Below are 18,999 nucleotides of genomic sequence, written 5' to 3' on the forward strand. Positions count from 1 at the left end.
CCGCTCCACCGCCTTCCTTCCCTCCTCCCCGGAGGCCTGCTCCAGCGCCTCTCCTGTTTTGTCCCACACAAGCGCACACACCACCGCAGTCTCACAAGCCTTCCCCTCCAAAGACGCACCGGCGACGACCCAATAGAAGCCGCACATCCAGGGAAGAAAAACTCGGGTAAACAGAAAACACCTCGCCGCCCCAGGAGCTTAAGGCTCCCGCCTCAGCGCAGCCTATCGCGAACGAGCTAGCCGCGCGTGCGTACCACCTTCCTGCAGCTGCGCCTTGTTCAGCCCGACTCTGATTGGACGACCTTAACTGCGCATGTCTCTATGCGTTTCCCTTTATTTGTAGTTTGGTTCAATTCAAAAATATTTGGTTGGAAAAATATTTGTTTATTTGTTACTTATGTCCTATAATCAGACATGCTGTAGGTGCTGAGGCTACAGACCTCATTTTCAACAGACGACTCATCTTAAATCTGAGACCACCTACATGGATATGTTCATACAGTTAGATGGTCTGCTTAGAAAAATAATATGCAAATATGCTGATTTTACCATAAAGCTCCTAAATTATGCAGCATTTTAGGAATAAAGTGACTTCAGCAACGTGGTTAAAATAATATAGGCCCTTAAAGTACCTAACCCAAATAGGTAAACTAACCTTTTAAAAGTGGTCTGACACCTTTTAATATAGTGACAAGCCATGTATAGGTCATAGGCCTTTTAATGTAGAAGTATCTCCAAACCATGTCACTGTCTGTAGTATCTACAAAAATACTCCAGTTTGAACAAAAAAGTTAGAAATGTGTGAATAGAATAATTTTTATCATTTAGCCTGATTTTGGAAAACACTTAACTCTAAAATATAGGTAAGGAATTAGAGAATATTAAATTTTACCTAACTGTGGTAGACTAGTATTCTTTTTTGAAATTTTGTATTTTATTTTAAACTTTTATTTTGAGAGGGGTGCCTGGGTAGCTCAGTTGATTAACCTGACATCAGCTCAGGTCATGATCTCCTGGTTTATGAGTTCAAGCCCCACTTTGGGCTCTGTGCTAACAGCTCAGAGCCTGGAGCCTGCTTCAGATTCTGTGTCTTCCTCTCTCTCTGCCCCTCCCCCTGCTCACACACTCTCTCTCTTTCTTTCTCTCTCTCGCTCTCCCTCTCTCTCTCTCTCTCAAAAATAAACATTGAAAAAAAATTTTTAATAAAAGTTTATTTTGAGAGACAGAGTTTGTGGGGAGGGGCAGAGAGAGAGAGAGTGAGAGTGAAAGAGAGAAAGAGAGAATCCCAAGCAGGCCTCTCTCTCTCTCAGCACAAGCCCAATGTGGGGCTCAAACTCACAATGAAATCATGACCTGAGCCAAAGTCAGACACTTAAACGACAGAGCCACTCATGCACCCTGTATTTTATTTTATTTTTAAGTGAACTATAAGCCCAATGTAGGACTTGAATTCAGACTCTGAGATCAAGAGTCACATGCTCTACCAACTGAGCTAACCAAGTGCCCCTGTATCATTTTTTATATACTAAATTGTTACAATTCTTTGGACTTTATTTTAGCAAAATTCGTGTTTTAAATAAAGATGTTATGAATTGCATAACAGCAAAAGTTAGGATTAATTTTCTACAATAAAGATAAGGACAAACAGCAAAATTATAACTGATGAGCATAAACCAAAAGAAAGATAGTCCTAGTTAGAATACAGCAGATAAAATAACTTTTCTTTGAAACAGTAAATTTCAAAATTTCAAAAGGCTTATTTATATTTTATAGGAATTGTCTATGGAAGAGAAATCAATCTCACTTTTATTCTTTATTTATTTTTGGGACAGAGAGAGACAGAGCATGAACGGGGGAGGGGCAGAGAGAGAGGGAGACACAGAATCGGAAACAGGCTTCAGGCTCTGAGCCATCAGCCCAGAGCCCGATGCGGGGCTCGAGCTCCCGGACCGCGAGATCGTGACCTGGCTGAAGTCGGACGCTTAACCGACTGCGCCACCCAGGCGCCCCTTTATTCTTTCTAATAAAAATTATCATCATGAAATATTTAGTTTACTTCACTTAATTGTTTTATGGTATTAGATAATGGTGGGCTAGAAAAAAAAGATAGTGTAGAAAGATACCTGTCATTTTTGTCAGAACGATTACAACTACTTCTCAATACTAACATAACTTATTACGTAAATGATTTTAATTTTCTGCATTTCAATGACAAAGTCTACTACTTGCACCTAATGATAAAGAAGATAAGTGAGTGCTAGATAGTGAAAAGGCATAAGAAGAGTAAAGCAGAGATGGGGGGTATTGAAACTCTAGATAGGGTAGCCAGGGAAGGCCTCTTTGAACAAAGGTCCTGAAGCAATAATGTATTCAGGGCTGGTAGGAACAGTCAGAAGGTGGTAGCTGGAGCAAAGTGAGCTCAGAGAGTAGTAGATGAGGCCAAAGAAACACCAAAGAGGGGTGAAAACAGGGGTAGAAACCTGTGGACTATTGTAAGAATTCCAGCTTTTATTCTGAAATGGGAGGCCATTGACGGGTTTTGAGCTGAGTTAGGAAGCTATTACCATAACTCAGAAAAGAGACAATGGTGGTTTGGCAGCAGAGGTGGAACAATTAGAGTCTAGAAGTCAAGATCGGAAGCAGAGTATGAGAGAAACACAGTAGGGAAGAATGACTCTAAGTGTTTTGGTGTGAGAAATTGGAAGTATGGAGTTGCTGTTTATTGAAAATTTAAAAAAGAAGACAGCAAAGGAGTAATGATCACAGCAGGGGAATATTCAGAGCTCAGTTTGAGTATGTCAAATTTAAAGTGATTGCTAGAAAACTGGTGGAGATGTCGAGATGCAAATCTGGGTGTCACAGGACAGGTCTGGGTTGGAAATTTAGAGGAACCAATATGTAGAAATGCTATTTAAAGTTACGACACTGAAGGGTGCCTGGGTGGCTCAGTAGGTTTAAGCATCTGACTCTGGGTTTCAGTTGAGGTCATGATCTCACGGGTTCGTGAGTTTGAGCCCCGCGTCAGGCTCTGTGCTGACAGTTTGGAGCCTACGTAGGATTCTCTCTCTCTGCCCTCTTTTGCTCATGTGCTCTCTCACTCTCTCTCTCAAAAATAAATTTAGGGGTGCCTGGGTGGCTCAGTCAGTTAAGCATCCAACTTCAGCTCAGGTCATGGTCTCATGGTTGGTGAGTTCAAGCCCCATGTTGGGCTCTGTGCTGGCAGCCCAGAGCCTGGAGCCTACTTCACATTCTGTGTCTCCCTCTCTCTCTGCTCTTCCCTCCCTTGCTCTCTCTCTCTCTCAAAAATAAATAAACATTAAAAATAAATAAACTTAAAAAAATTCTTCATCTAGGCAATTTTGTGAATGCAGATATCTTTGTAAACAAATGTTTTGATAAACTTTAGTTCATTTCCTTCCCTTCTTTAATCATTGAGTAAGTACTAAAATTTTATCACCACTACTTTCTGTAAGGACATTGTACTGTGTTCCCAGGTTCAGTTAACATTAGACCTATCAGAAGTAAAAGTTTCTGGGGCAGCTGGGTGGTTCAGTCAGTCAAATATCCGACCCTTGATTTCAGCTCAGGTCATGATCTCATGGTTCATGAGTCCACACTGCCAGCGCAGAGCCCACATGGGATTCTCTCTCTCCCTCTCTCTCTCTGCTCCTCCCCCACTCTCTCTCTCTCAAAATAAACTTTAAAAAGTAAAATAATAAAATGAAAGCCAAGCAACTCAGCATAATTTTTTCCAAATTAATACCTCAAAACTATGTTCCATTTAAAACCCAAGAATAGGGGCGCCTGGGTGGCGCAGTCGGTTGAGCGTCCGACTTCAGCCAGGTCACGATCTCACGGTCCGTGAGTTCGAGCCCCGCGTCGGGCTCTGGGCTGATGGCTCAGAGCCTGGAGCCTGCTTCCGATTCTGTGTGTCTCTCTCTCTGCCCCTCCCCCGTTCATGCTCTGTCTCTCTCTGTCCCAAAAATAAATAAGCGTTGAAAAAAAAAACAAAAACAAAAACAAACAAGCAAAAAAACCCCAAGAATATATAATGATATACTAACCAGAATAGGGTCATTAAAAAAGTATACCTCCAAGATATTTATGCAGCATGAAACAATGCAGCATAGTTAAGAACATCTTAGGTATGAAAGACATCAACAGAAGAACTTAGAATACAACAATCAGAAATGCAGTTTCCAGGGTGCGTTGGTGGCTGAGTCAGTTAAGTGACCGACTCTTAGTTTTGGCTCAGGTCATAAACTTTTGGTTTGTGGGTTTGAGCCCCACATCAGGCCCCATGCTGACAGTGCAGGGCCAGCCAGGAATTCTTTCTCTGCCCCTTCCCCACTCGCACACTCTCTCTCTCAAAATAAATAAGAAGAAAGAAAGAAAGAAAGAAAGAAAGAAAGAAAGAAAGAAAGAAAGAAAGAAAGAAGGAAGGAAGGAAGGAAGGAAGGAAGGAAGGAAGGAAGGAAGGAAGGAAGAAATGCAATTTCCAAAGCAGTCTGTAGTCAAGTATGGAAGCACAGAAAACAAAACTAGATTCTGCAGATGCGGTCTAGCACCACAAACATAAAGGTAAACTTTATACATAACATGTTAGGGAAGGAGTGGCTTTGGTACACATAGCTTTTAGCAATCTCTCCTCTGTTCCCCACCAGACTGAAAAAATATTCATTGCCCATAGTTTCTCACTTCTCTATAATTCAACAAACAGCATTGTGCATTCTGCTTACCTTTCTCCAAACTCACACTCCAAAAAAACTACCATCACAGAAATTATAAAATCTTTCAAACTGCCCAATCTAGTAGTCTTTTCACCTTCACCTTTTGAAGACTTGTGTAGCATCTGGTACTACTTACCACCCCTAAACCCCAGGTCTCTTCAGGTGCCTCAGTCTTTTCTGAAATGCTTTTTCCTCCTTCTGCTCCCAAACAGCTGTCCCTCCCTTCTCCCACTAGGAAGGTATTTCAGAGCAGTAACTGCTTTGTACTATTTTATGCCATTGTGGCCTAATATAATTCTAGAGGCATGACAGTATCTGGGAAACATCTTTTGTATTTGATCCCTCCATTTCCATTACCATTGTCTTAGCTAAGGACATTACTTTTCATTTGGGTCACTGGATCCAAACCTGGCTGATTATCAGAATCTCCCGAAAAGCTTTTTAAAAACAGATTAGTAGGTCCCTGGAACCTCTATTTTTAAGTTTTTTATTTATTTTGAGAGAGAGCGAGCATGCATGCACACCTGTGCACAAGATGGGGAGGAGCAGAGAGGAGGAGAGAGAGAATTTCAAGTAGGCTCTGCACTGTCAGCAAGAAGCCCAATGTGGGGCTTGAACTCACAAACTGTGAGAGCATGACCTGAGCCAAAATGAAGAGCCGGATGGTTAACCCGATGAGCCAACCCAGGAGCCTCCTGGAACCTGCGTATTTAATGACCTCCTCAGATGATTCCTAAATTTTAAAACCACTGAGAACATATCAGTGGTTCTCAAAGTGTTAAGGTGCATCAAATTTTAGCAGAATTGTGTGCAGGGCTTGTTAAAGCACACATTGCTGGGCCCCAGTTCCAATTTCTTAGGTCTGGGATTGTGCCTGGGAATGTGCATTCCTAACAAATTCCCAGGTGATGCCAAGCTGCTGGTCTGAGGACCACTCTAGAAATCACTGATTTAGATCTTTGCTGTAATTGCTTAATTGCTGTTTCTGCTTGGGCTCTTCCCTCTCTAATCCATTCTTACTGCACTAGAGCTGTCTTTCTAGTTTCTTAAATGTTTTTATTTATTTTTGAGAGAGAGGCAGACAGAGCACAATCGGGGAAGGGGCAGAAAGAGGGAGACACAGAATTCAAAGCAAGCTCCAGGCTCCAAACTGTCAGCACACAGCCCGACGTAGGGCTCGAACTCACAAACCGCAAGACCATTACCTGAGCCGAAGTTGGATGCTTAACTGAGCCACCCAGGTGCCCCGATACCTTTCTAAAGCATAAATCTGGTTATGATTAACTTATGGAAAACATCTTTCAGTCACTCACCAATAGTAGATGCTTATAAAGGTGTGCCAAGTTTAAAAATGTCATTCATATTAACAAAAATTCTTATTTTGTTGCTGAGCACAGCAAGTAAGAGACCTTTTGCAATTTAGCCCTAGTCTCCAAGTAACATTCCCTCCACTTCTTCTACCCTTGATCCCAGCATCCAATACTGGCCAAAGTAGACTACTCACTGTTCCCTGCATTTTCGTATCATCTACCACCTCCTTATATTTAAAAAATATTACCACATGCTCCTGAGCATCCTGGAACTTATTAGAAACTGGACTATCTTCACTTAGAATGTATACTACAGAACTATTATAAAAGTATCCCCAAACTAAAAACCTCCCTAAAGTCCCATCAAAATGCTTCAGTAGATCTACAAATAGAGCTGTAACTCTATTCCCATAACTTCCACTTTATTTCTCAAGCAGGCACTAATTCCTAGGACTTCAGAAATAATTTAGTTAAATAACAATTTAGTAAATAATATTGCTCTACACATCAAAAAAGAAAAAAGTCAAATACATACTTTCTTTAATCTTCAAGACATAGTGAGGTAGGTAAAAGGAGATAGATTTAGGATAAGAGATTAAAGTTTATTAAAGTTGCACAGCTAATAGATGATAAAGCTGTTCTCAAATCCAAGCTTTTTGGCTCCAAAGAGCTCCATAGCATCATGTCCTACCACAAATTTACTTGGTAAATTTTACTGTCTCAAATGAGGTAAGTTTTTGCAGTAATCCAGTTCCAATTTCTTTTTTTTTTTTAATTTTTTTTTCAACGTTTATTTATTTTTGGGACAGACAGAGACAGAGCATGAACGGGGGAGGGGCAGAGAGAGAGGGAGACACAGAATTGGAAACAGGCTCCAGGCTCTGAGCCATCAGCCCAGAGCCTGACGCAGGGCTCGAACTCACGGACCGCGAGATCGTGACCTGGCTGAAGTCGGACGCTTAACCGACTGCGCCACCCAGGCGCCCCCAGTTCCAATTTCTAAAACAGATGTTATCAAACTCTTCAGGATGGAATCCTCTGGCCACATTTTGCCCTGCACTTGTGTTTTTTGGGGCTCATATAGTTATTAACTGCTACATTTGGAAATTGTTTACGTACACACAAAGAAAAAAATTGTTCACACAATGGTCCAAATTTTTGACTTCTCTGTTTTAAGTTTATTTATGTATTTTGAGAGAGCAAAAAGCGGGAGGAAGGGGGAGACAGAGAGAGAATCCCAAGCAGGATCCGTACTGCCAGTGCAGAGCCCGACAAGGGGCTTGGTCTCACAAACCATGAGATCATGACCTGAGGCTAAAACAAGTTCACCACTTATCTGCTTGAGCCACCCAGGCGCCCCTTGGCTTCTTTGAAAGAATCGGAAGTGAAGCCCCTAATAAAAAAAAAAAAAAATTTAATAAAATCAGAAAATGGGCCACCTGGGTGGCTCAGTCAGTTAAGTGTCTGACCTCATTTCGGGTCCTGACCTCACCATTCTGTGCTGACAGCTTGGAGCCTGGAGGCTGCTTCAGATTCTGTGTCTCCCTCTCTCTCTGCCCCTCCCCCACTCACACTGTGTCTCACTCTCTCAAAAATAAACATTAAAAAAAAATTTAATAAAAAATAAAAAAAGTCAGAAGATGCATCAGCATTGGACCTATCAGTCTTCCAAGTTACTGATCAGCTGAAGCTGAAGCCTAGTCTCCTTTAACACTGCAGGCACTCTCCAGAGCCACCTGCTTCAACTTTCCCTATTTTCACTCTGGAACTGAAGCCAAAATACCAACTAACAACTCTTCTCCAGTTTTCACTGTCTGTTCTTCAACTGATTCTCTTCCCACATTTGTTACTTTCCAGGCCATTGCTAGTAGTTGAGTTTGCAACCTTTTCTCTAGCTTACGAATTTATAGGACCCTTATAAAATCTTGCTCATTAATTATTAATCTATCTGGCCTATGAATTTAAAAATAAAAGTCACGTTTTTCATCTGAACTAGTCTTTATGCAAAAATAATTCCAGAGATGTTATATATGATCTAACATACAACTCTAATGTCTTTTTATTTAGCTATTTAAAAAAGTTACTTTAAAAACTTATTTGAGTTTTCACAAATTTTTTTGTTTATTTTTGAGAGACAGAGTGTGAGTGGGGGAGGGACAGAGAGAGAGGGAGACACAGAATCCAAAGCAGCCTCCAGGCTGAACTGTCAGCACAGAGCCCAATGCAGAGCTTGAACTCACGAACCCTGAGATCACGACCTGAGCTGAAGTCGTATGCTTTACCTACTGAGCCAGCCAGGCGCCCCTCTTTTTCCTTATACTTATGAAAAAATACAAATCATTCAATTAAAGATTTAACTCAGCAACTCCTTGTATTATATGTTAAATAGAATATAAGTTTTATTCTTAAAGGTATTCTCCATTTTCATTAATTTCTAAATACCATTCAAAACTTTTCCTGAAATGTCTTATGTAAAACAAAGTAGTTTTGCAAATAATGCGTATACCCATTTTACCAAAGTACATATAATATAAAATTGATTTATTTTTGAAGGTATGTGACCTTCCATAGAGATCTAAATATATATGACAGCAAACACCCCCCAGTTATCTATCTGGCTCACTTTAGAAATGACTAAAACAGAGTGTTAAGCCTTTGGAATTAACACTTCCCTATGATAAATTAATTTTTATCTTTATTATCATTCAACCTAAAACGTAGCTTCATACTTCTCCAAGACGGAAAAAAAGAGGTATAGAATTACAAGCTAGCCAACCTGGTTCTAAATCCTGTTTCTTTCACTTTTGAGCCAAGCTCCTCTTCAGCTTTCTCTATCTATAAAATTATGGTATATCTCCTTTGCTGGATTGCTATAAAAACTGAGTGATGCATGCATGAAAGGGATAGTCAACATGTTTATCTAAGACTCTTAATTACTCAAGACGTTTTAAATTTGTCTGGTATTAATTTGCATTTATGTTAATTTATTATCTTGGCTGGTCTGAAATATTGGCCTGAATCATCTAAGGCAAACAGCAGAAACAACTCTGATTATTTCTCAGAGATTATATTCAACTTAAAGCTAAAAAACTAGTCAAGTAGTTACGTATTTGTATATAGCCATATGTTATTATTTAAGAAATGCAGTTACTTAAAAAACAACTATTTTTCTGTGTACTTATGTCAGACATTAGGGACAAACTTTGAATTCTAGCTAATGTGAAAAATGCATCTTTAGAGAGAATGAACTCATTAGGTTTCAGGAATGAAAGAGATTTAAGTTACCTTGGATTTTTTGAGACTACTATAGTTATGAAAAGATTTCCATTACCTTTTCCTTAAATCAGAGTCTTTAGAGCTCAGAGTTCTTTAAAGTATTTTCCAAACAAACATACTTTATATTCCCACAAATAGTTTGGCAAAACAGTGATTTAGGGATGGCATGAGACTCATACACTCCTGTTGTTTAAGAACTCTATATTTTATGCCAGTTACATAGGCTGAGTCAAGATACCCTTGGGAAAAATATGGCTATTTTCTCAAAGTTATCAACTTTATTTCTGTATGTAAAGTCCAGACTTTATTAGATGTTTCTGACTCTCAAAAGACCATTATTAGGCTATGTCTCATTTAGGCTTTAAAAAATTGCATAATAAAATAGCATAAGTAGGTATAAAGTTGAAACACAAAGTACGTACATATTTCTTTCTAATATGAAGAAGAGTGTCAGGTTTCTTTTGGTACAGCCAAAAGATTCCCAGCACCAGGGCATCCTAGTAAATTAACACAGATGTCACAGGGTATTTTAAATTTTGGGGAGTAACACATCTGTTGGACACAACACAAACTACTACTTCAAGGTACTTTAACTAGCACTAAATTTTCCCATGACAGTGTATCTTTGCAAAACCAGGTTTTCAGCAGTTCTGATAAAAAGTACTATGCTAAAAGCATTGTGGAACAGGAAATGATACTGATGGTGTCCAAGCTGGTTCCAAAGTAAGAAGGTGGCAGTGTTCACAGTTACTCATGGTTATGATATAAATTCTTATGAAGCTGTTTGGACCCAACTGTTAATAAATAGAAGTATTAGGTACTTCTTTTGGCTTAGCTGTGCTGTGAAAAAGTTACTGCAACACTACTAAAGGGCACCATGAGCTGAGAAAGTATTGAGGACATCTGTGGCATAGGCAAAAATACACTAAAACCAAAGTCACTTCATTGTTCATTTTCTACCTAAGAAATTTTGTAAATAGTTAAATATGAAAGGGAAAAAATATATACAAACGTACATACAAAGTTTGGATTTTTATTGAAATCTTGTGTTAGGTATCAAACAAAATCTGCTTTCTTCAGATAAAAATATTCTCTCAGATGTCTCCAGATAACTGCTAAGTCTAAGTTGGTCCTTTAATGTCTTATTTTACTTTTATTGTCCTCATGAAATGTTCGTATACACTCAGGATGTTCCCAAAAGAATTTTTATCGTGTAAAGGATCGTACATGACGACCTCTACCACTGCCTCCACTGACAAACTTTCCTCTTGAGCCTCCACTGCCGCTATTTGCACTTGCCCAGGAAGGTCCAAGTCCCCCACGACCTCTGGAAGCACGGTCACGAGGACTTGGGCGGTAGCCTACAAAAAAAAGAATATAGTTTTTAGTCATAACACCCTTTACATTCCCACTATAGAAATAGTAACCTATAAAACTGAGCTCAAACTAAGAGAGGAATTACTCTTTGCCCCTTTAAAATCCATGTGCAGGTTCTTTCTGTAAATGTGATGAAGACTGCTGAACTGTCTACCTTAAATAGGTAAATTGTATGATATGTGAGAATTATATCGCAAATAAAGCTGTTATAAAAAAGTAAGTGAATATGAAACCAAAAGCTACTTCTGACCAGAAGAATTCTGGACTTGATATAGTAATGTTTGAGGAAAAACAGGTTATGTGCCTACTCACACAACACCAATATTATAAACAAAAATAGAATACACTGTATGAAGATATCTCTATTACTAAAATACTTTGGTCAAAAAAGTATCTTAAGGATTGGCTTTCATGTTTCCGATTCTGTGTCTCCCTCTCTCTCTGACCCTCCCCCGTTCATGCTCTGTCTCTCTCTGTCCCAAAAATAAATAAACGTTGAAAAAAAAAATTTAAAAAAAAAAAAAAAGGATTGGCTTTCATTATCAGCACATCACTGTGAAACTGCTCAGATTATACGTGTATTCAGAATCCAGAATTTTTATTATTCCCACAGAATATGAACATTGGGCATTCATTTGCAGATATAAAATTAAATTGACTTTAGAATTATAAGTCTATGTTCTAAAATATCCTCTCTCTGAATGAGAGTATATGACATCTGACAACTTAAAAAGGAGGATTCACCAACCCCCCCCCCCCCAATTCCCTGCCTCAGCGATATCAACTCGGAAGGATGTATACCTGTAGAACTAAGTGGTCGCAACGGTGGAAGAGGTCCTCTGTTAAAATTGCTCTGGCCTCCACGACTTTCATTGTAAGTTCCTCGAGGAGTATTCTGAGCACTCCAACTGGAGCCTCTTGTTCCCTCCCGACGACTGTAGTTTCCTAAAAAGAGAAAACACAATCAAAACCTACTATTTTCACAACTTCAACTGAATTAAAAAAGACTCAACAGGCTTTTCTTATTCTTCAAAGTAATGAAAGAGAAACGGTGAAATTCTGGCTTATATACTACAGTGTGGCAGCATCGTATGTGGTTAGAAGCAGAGGCTCTACAGCCAGACCGCGAGCATTCAAATATTGGTTCTGTCACTTACATTTATATATCCTGGTCAGCTGATAGTTTTCTCTTCTGTAAAGTGGGTGTACTAACAGAATCTACCTCAAAGGGTTGATATGAGAGTGTTTTACATAATAGTCCCAACACAGCTATGTATTTGCTATTAATATAAACTGCTATTCACTTTCACTACCAACCTCTTTAACTCAGCAGCATGAAAACATGTCAACAATCCACTAGCGAAGTATAATTTCTACAAGTATACCTAGTTTCTAAAATCTTGAAACTTTTTTTAAACAAGGAATAATGTTTAATAAATCACAGAAGCAAAAAATATCATGCAGTAAGTTAAAGTAGCCACCTGTGACAATCAATAAAACAAGTTTTGTGGTTTTTCTGTTACATTCCACAATAGTAGGGGCGCCTGGCTGGCTCAGTAGGTGGAGTATGCAACTCTTGATCTCGGGGTTGTGAGTCTGAGTCCCACATTGGGTGTAGGGATTACATAAAAATAAAATCTTTAAAAAAATTTTTTCCACAACAGTAACTTAAAAAAGAAACAAGATTTGTAACTTAAAGCTCTGCTGTGCAGTGGTCTCCCTAGAGCCCATAAGGAGGGTAGCATTCTGAAACAGGTATGACAGGTGTACAACATTTCAAATGGAATTCATTCACAGGCAAAATCTTGAAATAATTTAAAACAGATTAAATAGGGGTGTCTGGCTGGCTCACTCGATAGAACATATATCTCTTGACCTTGGGGTTGTGGATTCGAACCCTATGTTGGGTGTAGAGATTTAAAAATAAAATCTTAAGGGGAGCCAGGGTGGCTCAGTCGGTTGAGCATCCAACTCTTGATTTCAGCTCAGGTCATGATCTGAAGTTTGTGGGATCAAGCCCCGTGTCAGGCCCTCCACTAAGTGTGGAATCTGTTTAAGATTTTTCTCTCTCTCCCCTCCGCCCCTCTCCCCTGCTCACGCATTCTCTCTCTGTCTCTCTAAAATAAAATTTAAAAATAAATAAATAATTAAATCTTAAAAAAAAAAAACACAACAAATTAAATATAACATCAAGAAGCAAGTAGATAAGAGAATCAATGCTTAACTACTTAGAAGAATCCTAAAGAAATTGTTGGCAAGTAGAACTGTGAGATTGTATATGTACTATTCAGAAAGGATAAACACAATTTTCAATATAAAAAGGAAAATAATTAGCCAACTGACTTCTTTTAAACTTATCACTAAACATGCAATTAATTAAATATTAACTTAAAAAAGATTTTTTCTGGGGTGCCTGGGTGGCTCAGTTGGTTAAACGTCCAACTTCAGCTCAGGTCATGATGTTGTGGCTCGTGAATTCAAGCCCTGCATTGGGCTCTGTGCTGACAGCTCAGAGCCTGGAGCCTGCTTCAGATTCTGTGTCTCCCTTTCTCTCTGCCCCTCCCCTACTTGTACTCTGCTCTCTCTCTCTCAAATTAAACAAACATTTAAAAAAAATTTTTAAATTGTTAAAATTTTTTAAAAATAAAAAAAAAAAAAAGATTTCTTTTTTCTATCCAATAAAGTACTCAGCAAATAGTTACCAGTGGTCTGAGAAGTCGCTTAATTGTAGTAACTGAAAAGTACTTCATCTGAATCACTTATATCTAAATCACTTCTTTTAAAAAAAAAAATTTTTTTTTAACGTTTATTCATTTTTGAGAGACACAGAGAGACAGAGCATGAGCGGGGAAGGGGCAGAGAGAGGGGGAGACACAGAATCTAAAGCAGGCTCCAGGCTCTGAGCTGCCATCACAGAGGCCTACACGGGGCTTGAATTCACAAACTGCGAGATCATGACCTGAGCCGAAGTCGGACGCTCAACTGACTCAGTCACCCAGGTGCCCCACATCTAAATCACTTCTATTAAATATGCTAATATTCCAATATTCTAACCCACTAGAAAATATACATAAATAATTACCTTTTGAAGCAGGTGGTGTGAAAAACCTATTCTGACTGTGAAAAGCACCCCGTCCTCCTCGATTGCCTGAAAATCCACCACGAGAAGAAATCTTCTGTGATACTTTGAGTGGTCGTTTTGGTGGGGGTATTCCATCTTGAGGGACCACTTCTTTACTTTCAGCCGCAACAAAGTCATCCACGTGCATAGATGGTGGTCTGCTTGTGTTCTGTTTTCTCTGACGAAAAATATCATGGGGTCGTATACCCTGTCCAAATCCTCCCCTGCCCCTTCCTCTTGGTGGTGGCACAACATGAGCTCGTTTGGCAGGTTCGATGTATTCAGACTTCCCGCTATTAAAATAAAAACACTCCATGAAAACTTATTCTTTTTTTTTTTCTATTTCCAGTGAATATTTAAGTCAGTCTTTGTAATATTGAAAACTACGTTTCAATTAGTTCTTATTTCAATTGTGTTAACACTGCAAACATCTCTATTCCTCTCCAGGGATGGACAACAAAACTAGCTAAGAATGGTACTCACATTTTATGATATGACTAACAATTATTTAAAATAATCCAGTTCACCTCTTGTTCAAACCTTCCAAACTCTCATAAAGTAGAACATAACAAAAGTACCAGGGATATCCTGGCCAAAGTATTATCTTAAAAAAAATTCCAAACAATATTCATGACTCAAGTATCATGTCAACTTCCTTTTTTCTCTTATAGTTAGTGTCTATCTTAAAATACATTGCAAGAAATAAGCTTCCATGACCACAATCAAGATCTTCAGTAGAAAAAGTTTTACCTTGAAGTTATAAAGGTCTCATGCTTGTGCTTCCCAAGTTTGAATCCTTTAGTAGTCTTAGTTCTCCCTGGAGATGATGGTTCTGACAAAAATGAGCGCTCTAATTCTGAGTGCAAGTCAAAGTCACTACAGCATTTTTCAGAGAGCTCAATTAGGTCAACCTTTACCTGCAATCATAAAAATTAAACAAAATGAAAAATAATCTTAAATATAATTATTAATGTAACATTTATTAAAATTCTTATTTCCTATAAACTAGCTTTGACTCATAATAAATAAATTATAGGTCGGCCTCTTTCCCTCATCCTTTTTTTTTTTAATTAATTTTGAGAGAGCGAGAGAAAGAGAGGAGAAAGAATCCCAACCAGGCTCTGCACTGTGAGCAGGGAGCCCAACACAGGGCTTAATCCCACAAACCAGAGATCGTGACCCGAGATGAATCCAAGAGTGAGACACTTAACCAGCTGAGCCACCCAGATGCACCCCCCCACCTTTTTTTTAAAGAATTTATTTTTAAGTAATCTCTACATCCAACATGGGGCTTGAATTCACAATCTCAAGATCAAGAGTTGTATGCTCCATTGACTAAGCCAGTCAGGCACCCCTTTCCCTTATCCTTTCAAAAAGCAACATCATTGGTAGTCAAAAATCTTAGGAATTCAGCTGCATTTTGGAGGGATGGAAGAGAGTGGCATTCTTCCTCAAAGAAGGGTTGTCAAATTTGGGAGGCCTCTGCTGTCTGACAAGGAACTCAGAATTTATCTATATAAATTAATAAAGTAGCTCTCCAAAACGTTTCCCAAAGAATCTGAAAATAACATACTTTGTAAGCCCTGTATAGTCAACATATCTATTATAAAAGGATTCTGTGCCACAGATCTCAAAGTTCTACGCATTTAATGAGGGTCCAATCTAAGTTTACTTCCAGAGAAATAAAAATTATGTTTACTTCAGTTTTATTTAAATTTAGCAAACCTAAAACCCCAAATTTTCTAAACCATGTAAGGTTACAATAAAGACAGTTGTGATTCAATATAAAAGTTATAAAGAAAACAACATGCTTCTAACAAATATTTTAGATCTATGATGCTAGATATGGTAGGTAGTCCCTTAACCTCTTGTGCCTATTTAAATTTAAATTAATTAAAATTAAATAAAAAATAAAATTCAGTTCTTCAGTCACACTAGCAACATTTCATTGTTCAACAGTCACATAAGGCTAATGGCTACTATACTAAACAGAGGACATTTCTGAACATTTCTGTTACTGCATAAAGTTCTATTGGACAGAACAGTTCTAAAGAATCATTGACAATTTACACTAAAGAAGAAATTTTTTTTTTTTTTTTAATTTGAGAGAGCGTGCTAGCAGGGGAGAGGGGCCAGAGAGAGAAAATCTTGAGCAGACTCCATGTTCAAGGTGGAACCCAACATGAGGCTCAATCCTACAACCCTGGAACATGACCCAAGCCGAAATCAAGAGTCAGACACAACCAAATGAGCCACCCAGGCGCCCCTTTTGGTAATTTTTAAGCAAGCTTTATGCCCAATGTGGGGCTTTAACTGAAAACCCCAAGATCAAGAGTCACATGCTTGCTCTACTGACTAAGCCAGCCAGGCACCCCAAGAGAAATTAATTCTTTTTTTAAAAAATGTTCATTTATTTTTGAGAGAGAGAGAACAGGGGAGGGGCAGAGAAGAGGGGGACAGGGAGTCTGAAGGAGGCCCTACATCGACAGCAGCAAGCTTGATGTAGGGGTCGAACTCATATAAACTGAGATCATGACCTAAGCAAAGTTGGACACCCAATTGACTGAGCCATCCAGGCACCGTGAGAAATTAATTCTTTAATGCAATTTAAATCGGATTTTATGCGATATTAAATTTTTTAATGTTTATTTATTTTTGACAGAAAGAGACAGAATGCAAGTGGGGGAGGGCAGAAAGAAAAGGAAACACAAAATCCAAAGCAGCTCCAGGCTCTGAGCTGTCAGCACAGAGCCTGACACAGGGCTCAAACTAACGGGTGGTGAGATCCTGACCTGAGCCAAAGTCAGACACTTAACCAACTGAGCCTTCCAGGCACCCCAGATTTTATGCAATAGTTTAAAAGAAGGGAAAGGAGCTCTCAAATATATTAAATACACCTTAAGCATGAAGTAAATAATTCTTTTAGTCTTACTGCATATAATAAATACTAACACTTTTTGAACCAGGGAATATCCAAATATATTTATTTTTCTGATCAAGAAAAAAATAATATATAGTATAATATGTGGCTGAAATCATCCTCCCTAATATGGCTCTGAGAAACATAAATCAGCATGCTTCTAATTTTAAATGTTTAACTATACTCTTACATGTTCAGCATTACGTTTAAGAATGTGAATTCCCTTTTGTACCTATGTTATTTTAATAAATAGATTCTTCACATTTGCCCCAAAATTAAAAGTAGATTGCCACAATACCATTCCTTTCCTTAAACCCCAAAACAGAAATGAATTATAATTCTGTGGGATACTTTTCTCTATTCTATACCCTACAAATATAAGAAAACAAAGTGCCTCAGAGTACTTAGGCAAAAACATAATTTTTCCCCAAAGAATCTCATTCTCAGGGCACCTTGGTGGCTCAGTCAGTTGAGTGTCCAACTCTTGATTTTGGCTCAGGTCATGATCCCAGGGTCAAACCCTGCATCGGGCTCCCCACCGAGAATGGAGCCTGCTTAAGATTCTCTCTCTCCCTCTGGCCCTCTCCCCTGCTCTCACTCTCTCTCTAAAAAACAGAAAGAGAAAAAAGAAAGCATCTCATTCTCAAATATACATATCACTAACTAGAAAGAAGCAAAATAAGTAGCATAAGATACTGAATGTCCTGGATACCATTAAGTGGGCAGCCGATATGAAAATAATGCAGTACTGGTCCACAAACGGGCCTTTTTTTGTTTGTTTTTAAGATTTTATTTTTAAGTAATCTCTATTACCCACCGTGGGGCTCAAACTTACAATACAATGAAGAGTTGCATGCTCTACGGCAGCCAGCCAGGCATCCCCTCAATGGGCTTTTAACAGCCATACAACATGTATCTTATTTTAGTGCTAATAATACACACAAAAACCAAAAAAATCAACAATAACTTTTTTCTAAATATTTAGTAATAAAATTACTTATACCAAATCCAGATCTGTATCAATCTCTTCAGCCTGAAATGGAGTGAACCACATGGATTTCAACTGATCATCCATGACATCAGCTAGCACATATGCAGTCCTAGAACAGAAAAGACATTTGGTAAAAAGCAGAATTCCAAATCAAATTATTTTAGCTTATCTTCTAAGCAAAATCTGTACAATGTACAATTTAAAATGTCACCCTCAAAACTGTTAGTAAAATTAGTACTTAAAAGCCAAGTTTATTACACTGTAGCAATGTGTACAGAAACTGCCCATATTTAATTTTTCTAAATTTAGAGAGTAATTCCATCACACTGAATAGTTATGCTTTAGAAGTATCAGTAAAGTATAGCCTCCATTCTGCCAGCCTGCTTGTGTACAGCCTGTAAGATAGAAATGGTTTATTATTTAAGTTTTGTTTCATTTTGTTTTTAAGTAGGCTTCACACCCAGCACAGAGCCCAACATGGGGTTTGAACTCACAACACTGAGATCAAGACCTGAGCTGAGATCAAGAGTCGGATGCTTAACTGACTAAGCCACCCCAGGTGCCCCTATTATTTAAGTTTTTTAAAAAAACATATGAAACAAACAAAATGCTACAGAAGAATATGCAACAGAGGCTGAATGTGGCCTACAAAGCCTAGAATTTTTATTATCCAGCCCTAACAAAAATAGCTTGTTGGCCCTCTCTAGACCTCGGTCATTAAATATACAATACTCAACCACAAAACATTGCTTGTTTTACCTATTATTAAACAGATTCTGGAGAGATTCTGGAGCTGAAAGTACTGGTTCTATATCCTGGTCACCAAGAGGTAAAGGATCACCAGATGACTCCAGCATCTGCTTAAGTCCAACTACATTGTCCAACAAAGAATCCAGATTGTCATCATCTTTTGAATGTTCCTAGATATAGACAAAAGCAGAATAAGATGATACAGGTAAAACTTGAACATTTATGCCCATAATCTACTGACTCTTTAGTAGAAAAGGTTGTATTTTTTGATTACTAAGAAATTTGGAATACTGTCATAAACTTATGAACATTAAACATATTCAAGTAAAACAAATACCAAAAACATTTGTCATTTTATTTCTAAAGAATGGTAGCAGGGGACACCCTGCATTCAAATAGATAATTCAAAAACGAATGCCTTCTTCCTTAAGATTCATAACAGTATGGAGGACTTCACTCCAAATTATTAATTCAAAGAGTTATGTCAAACTTTATTACAGGTATCCAACTGAAGGTTCACTATT

General features: G+C 38.3%; 2 protein-coding genes across 4 annotated transcripts in view; both read right to left on the bottom strand.

The window, feature by feature from the left end:
- Positions 1-275, bottom strand: part of RAD54B (RAD54 homolog B) — a 104,304-nt gene extending 104,029 nt beyond the window's left edge. Inside the window, exon 1 of the mRNA XM_003999976.6 lies at positions 120-275. The gene's annotated coding sequence lies outside the window, so the exon portion shown is untranslated. The remainder of the gene's footprint in view (positions 1-119) is intronic.
- A 10,054-nt stretch (positions 276-10,329) lies between these two features.
- VIRMA (vir like m6A methyltransferase associated) overlaps positions 10,330-18,999 on the bottom strand; it is a 58,667-nt gene continuing 49,997 nt past the window's right edge. For all 3 annotated transcript variants that reach the window (XM_003999978.5, XM_019822895.2, XM_011291400.3), the window contains 6 exons: positions 18,485-18,645; positions 17,738-17,834; positions 14,565-14,731; positions 13,776-14,107; positions 11,495-11,638; positions 10,330-10,677 (listed from right to left, as the gene is read on the bottom strand). In XM_003999978.5, coding sequence (XP_004000027.2) covers positions 10,523-10,677; positions 11,495-11,638; positions 13,776-14,107; positions 14,565-14,731; positions 17,738-17,834; positions 18,485-18,645 — 1,056 coding nt within the window. In that variant the 3' untranslated portion in view covers positions 10,330-10,522. The remainder of the gene's footprint in view (positions 10,678-11,494; positions 11,639-13,775; positions 14,108-14,564; positions 14,732-17,737; positions 17,835-18,484; positions 18,646-18,999) is intronic.

Source organism: Felis catus, chromosome F2 (genome assembly GCF_018350175.1).
Source record: "Felis catus isolate Fca126 chromosome F2, F.catus_Fca126_mat1.0, whole genome shotgun sequence".
NCBI lineage: Eukaryota > Metazoa > Chordata > Mammalia > Carnivora > Felidae > Felis > Felis catus.